This window comes from Macaca fascicularis, chromosome 19 (assembly GCF_037993035.2).
Source record: "Macaca fascicularis isolate 582-1 chromosome 19, T2T-MFA8v1.1".
Lineage (NCBI taxonomy): Eukaryota > Metazoa > Chordata > Mammalia > Primates > Cercopithecidae > Macaca > Macaca fascicularis.
The window spans coordinates 51,397,244-51,411,254 of record NC_088393.1 but is presented as its reverse complement, the minus strand read 5'-3'; the positions used below and the strand labels follow the sequence as shown (position 1 = coordinate 51,411,254).

General features: G+C 56.8%; 1 protein-coding gene and 1 long non-coding RNA gene across 11 annotated transcripts in view; one reads left to right on the top strand and one right to left on the bottom strand.

The window, feature by feature from the left end:
- Positions 1–9,813, top strand: part of CD177 (CD177 molecule) — a 30,158-nt gene extending 20,345 nt beyond the window's left edge. For 8 of the 10 annotated variants that reach the window (XM_065534520.2, XM_074023777.1, XM_065534521.2 and 5 more), the window contains 6 exons: positions 188–310; positions 519–635; positions 5,060–5,200; positions 5,893–6,078; positions 6,195–6,329; positions 9,318–9,813. In XM_065534520.2, coding sequence (XP_065390592.1) covers positions 188–310; positions 519–635; positions 5,060–5,200; positions 5,893–6,078; positions 6,195–6,329; positions 9,318–9,550 — 935 coding nt within the window. In that variant the 3' untranslated portion in view covers positions 9,551–9,813. The remainder of the gene's footprint in view (positions 1–187; positions 311–518; positions 636–5,059; positions 5,201–5,892; positions 6,079–6,194; positions 6,330–9,317) is intronic. The other 2 variants (XM_074023776.1, XM_065534519.2) reach the window with 1 other exon arrangement.
- Positions 9,318–14,011, bottom strand: part of LOC107128290 (uncharacterized) — a 90,821-nt gene continuing 86,127 nt past the window's right edge. The window contains exons 3-4 of the long non-coding RNA XR_001487262.4: positions 10,007–10,096; positions 9,318–9,859 (exon numbers count right to left, since the gene is read on the bottom strand). This is a non-coding gene — a long non-coding RNA (uncharacterized lncRNA). The remainder of the gene's footprint in view (positions 9,860–10,006; positions 10,097–14,011) is intronic.

Below are 14,011 nucleotides of genomic sequence, written 5' to 3'. Positions count from 1 at the left end.
CTTCCTCTTTCATTGGTTACACTTTATTTTCCCACATCCAGATCCCATGATGGGAGCTGCAGAAGGCCCCTTTGGGAAGACTGAGCAGGTTGACTCCTGAGGCCAGCAAAAGTGGGGTGCAGAGAAGGTATCTGATCAAATCCAGTGCCCTCTCAGTGCCCCCTCACTCTGTCTGTCACTTCCCTAGACCCAGGATCCTTGAGGTGCCCAGTCTGCTTGTCTACGGAAGGCTGTCCGGAGGGGACAACAGAAGAGATGTGCCCCAAGGGGACCACGCACTGTTATAATGGCCTCCTCAGGCTCAGGGGAGGTAAGCCTGGGACATCGGGATCCCTGAGGGGACTGAACGCGAAGGTCTGGGGACTGAGATCTTAGTCTCTGGGGAGTGAGGGTGAGCTGAGGCGAGGCATGAGACCCAGAGGAGGGTGGGCCTGGCTTCCTGGAGCTCTGCCTGCCTCTGAGGGTTGAGTGGTCCTCAGGCAGCATCACTGACTCTCCCTCGCTCCCCCTTTCTGTAGGAGGCATCTTCTCCAATCTGAGAGTCCAGGGATGCATGCCCCAGCCAGGTTGCAACCTGCTCAACGGGACACAGGAAATTGGGCCCGTGCGCATGACTGAGAACTGCAATACGAAAGGTGAGCCCCGCCCCTAGGCTGTGCCCTGCACTGCAGCCTCGGGCACGATGCCACATGCGGCATCCAGAGCCATCACACCAAAGCCAGTAGGAGGAAGGTCAAGGGTGCAGGGTGGGCTGCTTGGCATGAGACTTTAGGCAACAGTGAGTGCTGGGGCCCCTGCTGGCTCTCATGCTGCTGAGAGTGACTAGTTGCTTCAATTTCTCTGTCTCCACACCCCTGGCCTTGCATAACCCTAGGTCTCCCACTTCCCTAGGCCACCATAGCCTCTCTGCCACCCTCACCAGCCCCTGTCCTGCCCATGGTGCTGGAGTGCCCCAGCAGCCTTGCCTGTACAGGAGAGAACATCAGAAAATCAAGGGCACTTCAGGTGTGACAGAGAAAGCAAGAGTTAAACGAGGACACTGAGAGGGTCCCCCACTTACCCATTTAGGTACTGCCATGGAAGAGAGTGCCAGGGAATGTCTCCATAAGAAGGGCTCCAAGGCAACGGGAAGCCATGTGGGGTGGTGAGGGTCTTATATGGATCCCAGCTTCCCTCCTAGGAGCAAAGTCTTTCCCTACCCGTGCCTCTGTTTCCTTGTCTGCCCCCATCAAGCTACCCCTTAGAGTTTAGAAGAGGGAGTTGTGTGAGTTCCGCACACCTTCCTCTGTGTATTTGGCTGTTTCTCCCTGGCTAGGCTGGGAGCCCGAGGCCAGGGACTTGGTGTCACTGGCACCAGGGTTTCCAGCCTTGGGTAGCTCAGGAGCCGGCTCAGGAAGGGTACCAGGAGGTGTTTGCTCAAGTGAAGACGTGCAAAGCCCCCTAATGAGTCAGACCCTGTTTCTACCTGAAGGGCCTCCAGGACTAGGAGGGGGAGGTGCCACAGACTCAGATAGTCACAGCTTGAGGTGATCAGGGCTGTTGCAAATGGGGATGTGGGGCCTGGGGCAGCTCAGAGGAGGAAGAAACTGATGTTGTTGGGGGTAGAGAGTAAGGAGGGCTTTACAGAGGAGGTGGCCTGTGAACTGTGTGTTAAAGATGACCTACAGCTTATTGGTAGAAGAGGAAGGGGACATTGGTGGCAGAGGGAACAGTGTGTAGCAGCTGCATAGGCCTGGAGGTGGGAGTGAGCCTGCAGTTTTCAAGAAGAGTCCATCACTCCACCTGAGAAGGACTCATCAAGATGAGGGGGTACAGCTGGGATTGGGGGTGATTAGAAGTTTTCCAGGTGGACAAGGTGGGTATGGGGTCGAGGAGGGAGCTGCCCCAAGCCAAAGGCACAGCAGGTGTGAGGCTGAGGAGGAAATGACTTGGCATGCCTTCGGAATGGATACTGGTGGGGGCGGGAGAGGTAAGTGGGAACCTGGTGGTCGCTCAAGTACCTGAAAAGCCAGACTCAGGGGTGGACGGTCTCCTGAAGGCAGGGGAGCCATTTAAGATTGTGGCGCAGGGAAGGGCAGGGTCTGAGCCATTTATCTTTCCTTTTGACTGATGCTGGTGTTAAGGGTCTGGCCCTGGTCTCTGGGACCAGGTGACACTGATAATCCAGAAGGCATTTCAGAAACAAATCAGATGCAACATATGCCACACACGCAGCCCACAATAAGCACAGGAGACACCAAAGCATCACACCGTGCCACATACACACCACACATCACATACCACACACACTCCCCCATACCCCTGACATACCACATATGAAACACAAATCACACACAGAGCGTACAATATGCACAACACACACAAATGCATCACAGAATTGCACAATTACTATGTGTACATGTAGTGTGTATGTGGCATCCACACTACATGTCAGGCACCACACACACTCCCTCTCAACATATTGGACATGCAACACAGACCACACACAACACACAATACACACAACACACCTGGTATGTCACGCACACCACATGCAAACAAAACACAGATACACAGAACACACACCACACCAAACACACAAAACAAACACATACCACATACATCACACACAGTATGTCTATACATGCATGCATCACACAAACATACCATGAACACACCACACACCCCATACAACCACACCCACACACATGTACTACACACTTACACATACCAGACACCCCTGCACACATCATGCATGCACCCCCATACCTTATGCACACACACTACACAAACACACACACACCACATGCAAACAAAACAGATACACAGAACACACACCATGCCAAACACACAAAAACACATACACATACATCACATATAGTATGCACATGCATGCACCACACAAAAATACCATGAACACACCACACACCCCATACAACCACACCCCTCACATGTATACTACACACTCACACACAGCACACACATCTGCAGACATCACACATGCACCCTCACACCCCGTGTGCACACACTACACAAACACACACACACCACATAAAACACAGCTATTATGTACAAATCGGTGCTGTTAATACAGATTCATATTCTTTCAACACTGGAGCCAGGTCTTGGAGGCTGTTTTGCCTTCCCTGGTGAAGTGCAGTTCAGCAGCTTAGCAGACAGTGAGCATCACAAGACCAGGCATCAGAAACTGGGGGAACAACAAGATGTTAGGGACCAAGTGTGGGAGAGAAGAGGCTCCAGGGTGATAGAACCACTTATAAGAAGCCACAGCAGTGGGAGGGCTGGGTGCAAGGACACAGGTTACTAAAAGGGGCCATGGCAGCAGCCCCTTGTGAAGAACCAAGAAGCCCTGGGCAGATAAGGCCCTGGCTGCCCCTAGAGGAGCTGGGCAGCGGTCCCAGTGAGAGAGCAGGGAAGAGCCCGCGTCTGAATCAGGGATACGTGGGTCCCAGGCCCTGCTCTGCCGCTGAAACAGCTTTCCAGCCTCAGCTTCACATGAGGATCAGAAGTCTCCATATCTCATGGAACGTCTTTCCCTGGATGTGGGGAAGAGGAGGGGATGGTTGCAGACAGGGGGCGGAAGCAGATGCAAAGGCCTTGAGGTGGGTGAGTGCCTGCCAGAAGCACCTGTGCAGAGCAGAGTGATGGAGGGAGCGGAGTAGGACACCTGCGTGGAGCGGGGAGGTGGCCGCATCTTATCAGGCCTCCCGGGCCATTGGAAGGGCTTAGAATTTTATTCTCCAGAATAGGGAACTCCTGGAGTCTTCGGAGCAGAGGAGTGACATGAACTGACTTAGGTTTACCCAGCCTCCTTCTGCCTGGTGGGCGGAGAATGCAGCAAGGGGAAGAGGGGCAGGCAGGCACAGGGAGAGCCCCGGGAGTCAGGTGGGAGCCAAGGGGGGTTGGCCTGGGTGGAAGCAGCAGAGGTGGTGACGTGAGGTTGGGTTTTGAAGATTTTCTGCAGCTCAAGCCAGTAGAATTTCTTGAGGAACACAACATGGGAGAGAAAGGGAGTGGTCAAGGACAACACCAACCTTTTCAGCTAGGCCGGCAGAGATGAGCCACCACAGGTATAAGTAGGGGAGATGGGAGTGGGGAGAGAAGGGTGGGCGAAGAGAGCAGGAGCCATGATTTTGATTTTGTCATCTGTGAAGCATGCAAATGAGCAGCCCTCCGGGGTGGCATCCGTTCTGCAGGTCGCGTGTGTTGGTGGAAGCTGGAGGCTCAGTCTAAGAGTCCCCGCATCATGGGACAGATGCCCCCTGCTCTGTCATGGCCATGAGGGAAGGCCGGGGGCTGTGGTTTCACACTAGAGCCTTGAGGGCCTCGGGGCCAAGGTAGCCGAGGATGGTCATCAGTACCTGTCTCTGTCCTGCCCTCAACCCCGACCCTGAGGGTCCAGAGTCCCTGGGTTCCCAGCCTACCTCTGCTGCTCACAAGCTGTGTGGCACAGGCGGCTACTGAGCAATCCTGCCTGTTTCCCTTGTTGTAAATGAGGGTGCTGATTGTGATCGCCCCACCTACTGTTGGGGTGCTGTGGGGAAACGAGGCATCCCAGATAAGCTGAGCTCCCTGGGACCTTAGATAGGTGGATCTGTGGGAAGCAGTGACGTCAGCTAGGTGCAGAGGCAGTGCTCAGCCCACCCTGGCCCTCTGCATCTTTTGTTTGGAACATAGGGCTTTGCAACTGAAAGGTATGAGAAAGGTCTCAGGCTGTCTTCCTTATTATTGAAATGAGGACCTTAAAGTTCAGATGGGGAAGGAGAGATGGGCAGAGGATAAGGAAGAGCTTCCATTGCTCTCACAGCTGAAGCAAGGAATGACCATTCCCACAGGGCTGTGAGAGGATGTCCCTGCAGATGTTCAAGTAGAAACAGGGGGAACAATGAGGGTGGGGTTTGGACTCCCAAGTCCTTTCTGAATCCGTGGTTGAGGGACTCCGTGGCCAGGTCACCTGGAGTGTGACTCAAGAGCAAGATCACCTTCCCTAGCTGAGGACCTGGAGGGACAGACATGGTCGGTTCCTGGCTTACACAGACCCTGGGTTTCCTCTCCCCAGATTTTCTGACCTGCCATCGGGGGAACTCTTTGCAGAAGGGTGATAACTTGGCTCAAGTACCCATTGGATGGACCGTGTCTAATACCGTGATGTGCGAGGCGGGCCAGGTGTGTCAGGAGACGCTGCTGCTCATAGATGTAGGTGCGTGGACTGAGGTAGAAGACAAACACTTGTCCCAGGTCCCTGGCAGCTCCCTCCACCCCACTGGATTCTTTCCCCTGAATTTCCTGCTCCGTTTCCTCCACATCTGCAATTTTCAATTCAACTATTCTTCTCTCTGGATCTTAGGTTCCCCTTATGAAAACTGGGGGTGAAGCCGTGAGAATGACGGTGTCTGCCTTTCTGGGTGGGGTGACGATGTATGCGGTAATCCCTGCCCAGGGCGGAGAACCGTGCCAACACTGAGGAATCTCAGTGGCTTCATACAGTCTGGAAATGTTTATCCAGCATTTGTCTTAGGCGCTGCAGATCCAATCCCATCTGTATTCCTGCAGCTTTATATACGATGGAGATCCCAGCTCTGGAGAGAAATCTGGCAAGGAAAAGGAGATAGGAAAAGTGAGGTGAAGGCTACAACATTAAGCTGAGTGTTCAGGGGAGACTCATGGAGAAGGTGACGTTTGAGTGAGAACTGGGAGGAGGCAGAGCTTCGGGGAGGACCCAGGCCCTGGCCTCCGTCTTTGCCCCATGCTAAACATGACCCATGCAGTTGTGATCAGGGCATTCACCCTCTGCCTGAGGGGTATTGTGGAGGGCAGGGAGTCCAGTTCTGGAGCCCCTGTTGCCCTGGGAGCTGTCCAGTCCCCCAGCCCAGCTTTCCCTCTCACCCTTAGGACGCAAATCGACCCTGGTGTGGAGCAAAGGCTGCAGCGCTGTTGGGGCTCAAAATTCCCAGAAGACCTCCATCCACTCAGCCCCTCCTGGGGTGCTCGTGGCCTCCTATGCCCACTTCTGCTCCTCAGACCTGTGCAATGGTGCCAGCAGCAGCAGCGTCCTGCTGAACTCCCTCCCTCCTCAAGGTATGGGATCCAGGGCCATGGAGAAATGAGGCCCAGACACACAGACACTCTGGTCCAAGGTGGGCAGCTGCTCTGAGCACAAAGTCACGTACCCCCACCTTCTCTCTGCTCCCCAGGTGCCCCTGAGCCAGGAGACCAGCAGTGTCTTACCTGCGTGCAGCCCTTGGGAACCTGCTCAAGTGACTCCCCAGTAAAGACCTGCCCCAGGGGCACCACTCATTGTTATGATGGGTACATTAGTCTCTCAGGAGGTGAGTGCTGCAAGCAGGGCCCCAAGGATGAAGGTGCTGGTGTCCTGGGCTCCTGGGACTGCGGGAGGAGGAAGCTGGGGCTCTGGGCTCTTGGGTTTCAGGGAGGAGGGGCTGGGCCTGGACTCCTGGTCTGAGGGAGGAGGCGGTGGGGGCCTGGGCTCCTGGGTCTGAGGGAGGAGGGACTCAGGGCCTGGACTCCTGGGTCTGAGGCAGGAGGGGCTGGGCCTGGACTCCTGGTCTGAGAGAGGAGGGGCTGGGGGCCTGGACTCCGGGGTCTGAGGGAGGAGGGGATGGGGGCCTGGGCTCCTGGGTCTGAGGGAGGAGGGGCTGGGGGCCTGGACTCCGGGGTCTGAGGGAGGAGGGGATGGGGGCCTGGACTCCTGGGTCTGAGGGAGGAGGGGCTGGGGGCCTGGACTCCTGGTCTGAGGGAGGAGGGACTTGGGGCCTGGACTCCTGGGTCTGAGGGAGGAGGGGGTGGGGGTCTGGACTCCTGGGTCTGAGGGAGGAGGGGGTGGGGGCCTGGACTCCTGGGTCTGAGGGAGGAGGGGGTGGGGGCCTGGACTCCTGGGTCTGAGGGAGGAGGGGGTGGGGGCCTGGACTCCTGGGTCTGAGGGAGGAGGGGGTGGGGGCCTGGGCTCCTGGTCTGAGGGAGGAGGGGCTGGGGGCCTGGACTCCTGGGTCTGAGGGAAGAGGGGCTGGGCCTGGACTCCTGGGTCTGAGGGAGGAGGGGGTGGGGGTCTGAGGGAGGAAGGGGTGGGGGCGTGGGCTCCTGGGTCTGAGGGAGGAGGGGGTGGGCGCGTGGGCTCCTAGGTCTGAGGGAAGAGGGACTCGGGGCCTGGGCTCCTGGGTCTGAGGGAGGAGGGGGTGGGGGCCTGGACTCCTGGGTCTGAGGGAGGAGGGGGTGGGGGCCTGGGCTCCTGGGTCTGAGGGAGGAAGGACTTAGGGCCTGGGCTCCTGGGTATGAGGGAGGAGGGGCTGGGGGCCTGGGCTCCTGTGTCAGAGGGAGGAGGGACTCAGGGCGTAGACTACTGGGTCTAAGGGAGGAGGGGGTAGGAGCCTCGGCTCCTGGTCTGAGGGAGGAGGGGCTGGGCCTGGACTCCTGGGTCTGAGGGTGGAGGGACTCGGGGCCTGGACTCCTGGTTCTGAGGGTGGAGGGGGTGGGGGCTTGGGCTCCTGGGTCTGAGGGAGGAGGGACTCAGGGCCTGGACTCCTGGGTCTAAGGGAGGAGGGGGTGGGGTCTGGGCTCCTGGGTCTGAGGGAAAAGGGGGTGGGGGCTTGGGCTCCTGGGTCTGAGGGAGGAGGGACTCAGGGCCTGGACTCCTGGTTCTGAGGGAGGAGGGGGTGGGGGCCTGGACTCCTGGTCTGAGGGTGGAGGGACTCGGGGCCTGGACTCCTGGTTCTGAGGGTGGAGGGGGTGGGGGCTTGGGCTCCTGGGTCTGAGGGAGGAGGGACTCAGGGCCTGGACTCCTGGGTCTAAGGGAGGAGGGGGTGGGGTCTGGGCTCCTGGGTCTGAGGGAAGAGGGGGTGGGGGCTTGGGCTCCTGGGTCTGAGGGAGGAGGGACTCAGGGCCTGGACTCCTGGTTCTGAGGGAGGAGGGGGTGGGGGCCTGGACTCCTGGGTCTAAGGGAGGAGGGGGTGGGGGCTTGGGCTCCTGGGTCTGAGGGAGGAGGAGGTGGGGGCTTGGGCTCCTGGGTCTGAGGGAGGAGGGCCTCAGGGCCTGGACTCCTGGGTCTGAGGGAGGAGGGGCTGGGCCTGGATTCCTGGTCTGAGGGAGGAGGGGGTCGGGGCCTGGGCTCTTGGGTCTGAGGGAGAAGGGGGTTGGGGCCTGGGCTCTTGGGTCTGAGGGAGGAGGGGATGGGCCTGGACTCCTGGTCTGAGGGAGGAGGGGCTGGGCCTGGACTCCTGGTCTGACGGAGGAGGGGGTGGGGGCCTGGACTTCTGGGTCTAAGGGAGGAGGGGGTGGGGGCTTGGGTTCCTGGGTCTGAGGGAGGAGGGACTCAGGGCCTCGACTCCTGGGTCTCAGGGAGGAGGGGGTGGGGGCCTGGGCTCCTGGGTCTGAGGGAGGAGGGACTCAGGGCCTGGACTCCTGGGTCTGAGGGAGGAGGGGCTGGGCCTGGACTCCTGGGTCTAAGGGACGAGGGGGTGGGGGCCTCGGCTTCTGGGTCTGAGGGAGGAGGGCCTCAGGGCCTGGACTCCTGGGTCTGAGGGAGGAGGGGCTGGGCCTGGATTCCTGGTCTGAGGGAGGAGGGGGTCGGGGCCTGGACTCCTGGGTCTGAGGGAGGAGGGACTCAGGGCCTCCGCTCCTGGGTCTGAGGGAGGAGGGGCTGGGCCTGGATTCCTGGTGTGAGGGAGGAGGGGGTCCAGGCCTGGACTCCTGGGTCTGAGGGTAGAGGGGGTGGGGGCCTGGGCTCCAGGGTCTGAGGGAGGAGGGACTCAGGGCCTGGACTCCTGGGTCTGAGGCAGGAGGGGGTGGGGGCCTGGGCTCCTGGGTCTGAGGGAGGAGGGACTCAGGGCCTGGACTCCTGGGTCTGAGGGAGGAGGGGTTGGGGGCCTGGGCTCCTGGTCTGATGGAGGAGGGACTCAGGGCCTGGACTCCTGGTCTGAGGGAGGAGGGGGTGGGGGCCTGGGCTCCTGGGTGTGAGGGAGGAGGGACTCAGGGCCTGAACTCCTGGGTCTGAGGGAGGAAGGACTCGGGGCTTGGGCTCCTGGGTCTGAGGGAGGAGGGGGTGGGGGCCTAGGCTCCTGGGTCTGAGGCAGGAGGGACTCAGGGCCTGGGCTCCTGGGTCTGAAGGAGGAGGGACTCAGGGCCTGTACTCCTGGGTCTGAGGGAAGAGGGCGTGGGGGCCTGGGCTCCTTGATCTGAGGAGGGAGGACTGGGGCTTGGACTCCTGGGTCTGAGGGAGAAGGGTCTGGGGCCTGGACTCCTGGGTTCACGAATTTGGCTGGGCTGTACTTTGTGTCCTTTCTGATTTGGTCTTCTCCCTCTAGGTGGGGTAACCACCACAATGGGCATTCAGGGCTGTGTGGCCCAACCTTCCAGCTCCTTGTTGAACCACACCAGACAAATCGGGATCTTCTCTGTGCGTGAGAAGGGTGAAGAGGAGCCTCCTGCCCCTCATTCTGAGAGAGGTGGGGCTGGGGGCCTGGAGTCTCTCACTTGGGGGGTGGGGCTGGCACTGGCCCTGGCGCTTTGGTGGGGGGCTCTTTGCCCTTCCTGCTAACTCCATTTCCCCCACGATTCTTCACCCCTGCTGACCACCACACTCAACCGTCCCTCTGACCTCATAACTTAATGGCCTTGGACACTAAATTCTTTTCCCATCCTGCCCATGAATTATCTTCCCCACACACAATCATTCATGTCTACTCACCTAATAGCGACCCTGGGGAGAGCCTGGAGCAGCTGGACTTGTCCTATGGGAGAGGGGACGTTGGAGGAGTGGCTGCATGTATCTGAATAATAAAGACCTTGTCCTTTCTTCCAGTGCTGAGGTTTCTCCATGTGAGGGGACAGCAGGACACCCAGGGATCTAGTGTGGGGGAGGAGAGGAACCTAATGAAAAAATGATCATCCAAAGCCTGCCCCTTATTGGTCTGGTTCATGTCTCCAAACCAGCTTGGATGGTAGCAGAGACTTCAGGGTGCTCCACCCAAAAGTATTGGGGCATCACCATTACCTGGAGGGGAAGATGCACTGAGACGTATGAGGCTTCCAGCCTAGCAGCCAAGGTCCTCGCACAAACAGGTGGCTCGTCCCATCTGAGCAACTGCAGGAGAGATTAGTATAGTCATGCATTGCTTAACGACAGGGATATGTCTTGAGAAATGTGTCGTTAGGTGATTTTATCGCCATAGGAACATTGTAGAGAGCACTTACAAAAACCCAGATGGTACAGCCCAACACACAGCCAGGATGGATGGTAGAGTTGACTGCCCCTAGGCTACAAGCCTGCAGTGCATGTTATGGTGTGAATACTGCAGGCAATTTTAACACCACGACAAGTATTTGTGTATCTATACACATCTAAACGTAGAAAAGGTACAGCATAAATACAATATTGTCATCTCCGGAGACCACCGTTCTATGCGCAATTCATCATTGACCCAAACGTTGCTATGTAGCATCTGCCTATCATGGGATAATTGACATAAGGGCTTGAGAGAACTCCAGAAGAAAATGGGTTAGCATTTTCCCAGAGCTGTTACCGTTGGGTCTTTCTTACCACCGTCGCCCAATAAGGGCGAGGAGAGGAGCCACTGCTGGAATCTGCAGAGGAGAGAGAGAGACACATACACAGACAGAAATAGAGCTGGAGACAGAGCCAGAGACAGAACGAGAGAGATATGCAGAGAGGGTTGCCTAACAGGAGCTCCCATCTCAGGCTGAAAAATGCATCCAGCCCACAATGATACTGGGGAGGGAGGTGGGGAACTAAAATTCCAAACTGATGTCCTCACTCTGGTCTGCAGTTGAGGTTCCCCACTGACTGAACCCCCTAGAGGCTGGAAGCAGGAGACTCCACTGATCCAGCCCCCATAGATCTACCATTCACAGTAGAGAACAGAGATGAGGGGAGGGAAGAGGAGAAGAGAGTGAAGCTGGAGAAGGAAACAGAACATGTCTAGTACCATTCACTCCCTTGCCTCTACAGCATCCACCCTTTCCCTTTGTCCAGATGTAAATCAGAGTCCAAGCCGGGCGCGGTGGCTTGCGCCTGTAATGTCAGCACTTTGGGAAGCCGAGGTGGGAGGATCACTTGAGCCCAGGAGTTTGAAACCAGCCTGGGCAACATAGTGAAACCACTTCTCTACAAAAAATACAAAAAATTTACCTGTTGTGGTGGTGCACGTCTGTGGTCCCAGCTACTCAGAAGGCTGAGGGAGGAGGATCATCTGAAACCAGGAGGTCAAGGGTGCAGTGAGCCAAGACTGTGCAACTGTCAACTCCAGCCTGGGTGACAGAGTGAGATCCTGTCTCAAGGGGGAAAAAATCAGAGTCCTCCGTGCAGATGACACACAATTCCAGTCCTTTCCTCTGTCACAGCAACAGTGTGTGTGATGATGACAATGATGCCCTCCTCCCATTATGCCGGGCACCAGTTCTTCGCCCACAATGAGAGGAAGATGGGGAGGAGATGGCTTCCAACACAGCTGCTGAGGTCCTGGGGACAGGGCTGCTGGTGCTCAGAGCTGCTTTCTTCTAGTACATTCCACATTGTCTTCCCACCTCCAAAACCTCCTTTGGATGTTATTTGTTACCTGCAATGTAACCCAAATCTTGGTTCTTATGGAGAATTAGTCTTGGATGGCCTTGTCTTTAGTGAGTTTCTACAGTTTTCCATGGAACAGGGCCCTGGCCAAGGAAATGTTACCCCCATGAGTTGCCTGCCTTCAAAAATAGCCTCCTTGTCCCAGCCACCTGACCTCCCTCTGTAATCAGATGCCGTTCCCCCGACTGCAGAGAGACCTCTCCTTTGCCTGCTGTTTTGGCAGCACGAGGGGCACAGGATGGCTGGAGGGCTGTCATGGCTTCCCACAGATCAGAACTAGGAAGAGATTCCTCATCCACAGCAGCCCAGGGCCATGGGGACAAGGAGCAAGCATTCTCTCAGTGGGCTGGCAGATGCAATCATGGGAGGGACCCACCCTTATTCTTCCTGTCTTGCCTGGATCTTTGCATCTGGCCCTGGGAAAAGTGACCTGATGGCCTGGCTGCTGGTTTATAAGATGTGTGGCATCTCCTGTGGGGTGACGGGCTACAGTCTCCCTCCTGGTGCCCTGATAAGCCACACACGAGCCATTGCGCCATTCTGAGAAGCAGCTGTCTCCGTGTCATGGGGCACCTGAGACGGTCAGTGGGTTCCATGGGTGTGAGTTAATTACCTCCCATTCCTTGCGTTAAGATGTGTCCCCCAGTGGAAATAATCCTGCATAGGTTCCAGAGCCACAGGAAAGGCCCTGTTCACGGAAGCACTGAGCAGGGTCCAGGGAAGTCCAGTTGGAACCCTCAGTGTGTGTGTATCCCTGTGAGGACAAAACCCAGTCCCCTCCAGGATGGGATGTGTCCTGTGTGGCCAGCCTATCCATAGTGGTCAGGTAGTCCTCCTGTAAAATGACACCTTCCAGGGTCTTAGCCCTGGGCTGTGCCTACACTGGGCGGGGCTGGGTACAGTGTGCAGCCAGGCCAGTGCTGGGAGACTCAGTCCACTTGTGGTAAGGTACATCGCCGTCCTCCCTGTCCATGTGGCCATCTGTGCCTGGACCCCCTGAGCAAGCTCTGAGGGACACAGTCTGCCTGACACTGTCCACCAAACACCAAGAACCTCATCCTAACAGCACAGGTTCTGGGCTTAAGGGTGGGGACGGCATAGCTCACACTTTGTGCCCATCCCCAGAGGAACATCCATGTCTTCTCCCTGTCTTAATTTTACTCTTTTATTCTCTTCAAGTCCTTGACCATGTGGCCCACTCTGGGTTCATGCAATGGACCCAAGTCCATCCCTCCTTGCAGAACCCCTGAGGCTCTGCCCATCTGAAGGATTTCCCTACGTCACTCCTCAGGACCACCTGAAGTGAGCACTAAGGCAGCCACCGTCCACTTCTGCTGGGTGCCAGCTCACCGTGAGGACCCATCCATAAGCCTGGTCTGCAGTTTCCTCCTCTGTATGAGGTCATGGGGCTTCCCAGGAGCTCACAGATGTGGTAGAGGGAGGGGCAGGAGGAGAGGTGCCATGGGAGCCTGAGTCACTTGCTGGCCTGGGACCTGCTTGAGCCTGACCCCATGCTCAGCTCTCCTGTGGAGGCTGGAGGCTGCTGTGCATACCTCAGGTTATGGTTTGGTAGCTCAGAGAGCACCAGGACCTGAACTTGATTGCCCCGGACCCAGGGATGAGCCAAGAGCTGCTTTCCGAATAAGTTACCTGCAGGAGGAGGCGCGGAATTTCTCTAGAACCTCCAGTTCTGCACTGTGAATCTTTTGGAGCTTGTGAAAAGCTCCATAAAATAATGCACTGGATTTGAAACATGGACTCTCTTACATTTGTTCATTTCTAAGTATATTCATCCAGGAGTTATTGAGAATAACATTTTGCAATTCCATCGGAGTGATTTACTGGGAAGCGCTGTGGTTCATTTCTTTCTTTTTCTGTTTTTTTTTTGAGACAGAGTCTCACTCTGTCGCCCAGGCTGGAGTGCAGTGGCGCGATCTTGGCTCACTGCAACCTCTGCCTGCCGGGTTCAAGCAATTCTCCTGCCTCAGCCTCCTGAGTAGCTAGGACTACAGGCGTGAGCCACCATGCCCGGCTAATTTTTTTGTATTTTTAGTAGAGATGGGGTTTCACCATGCTGGCCAGGCTGGTCTCGAACTCCTGACCTCGTGATCTGCCCACCTCAGCCTCCCAAAGTGCCGGGATTACAGGCGTGAGCCACCACGCTAGGCCCTTAAATTTTTTTTGAGACAATGTCTCACTTCTGTTTCTCAGGATGTAGTGTAGGAGTGTAATCATGGCTCACTACAACCTGGACTTTCTGGGCTCAGGTGATCCTCTCACCTCAGTCTCCCGAGTAGCTAGGACTACAGGTGTGTGTCACCATACCCAGCTATATATTTTAAAACTATTTTTAGTAGATAAAAGAGTTCATCATATTGCCCAGTCTGGTCTGCAACTCCTGGGCTCAAGCCC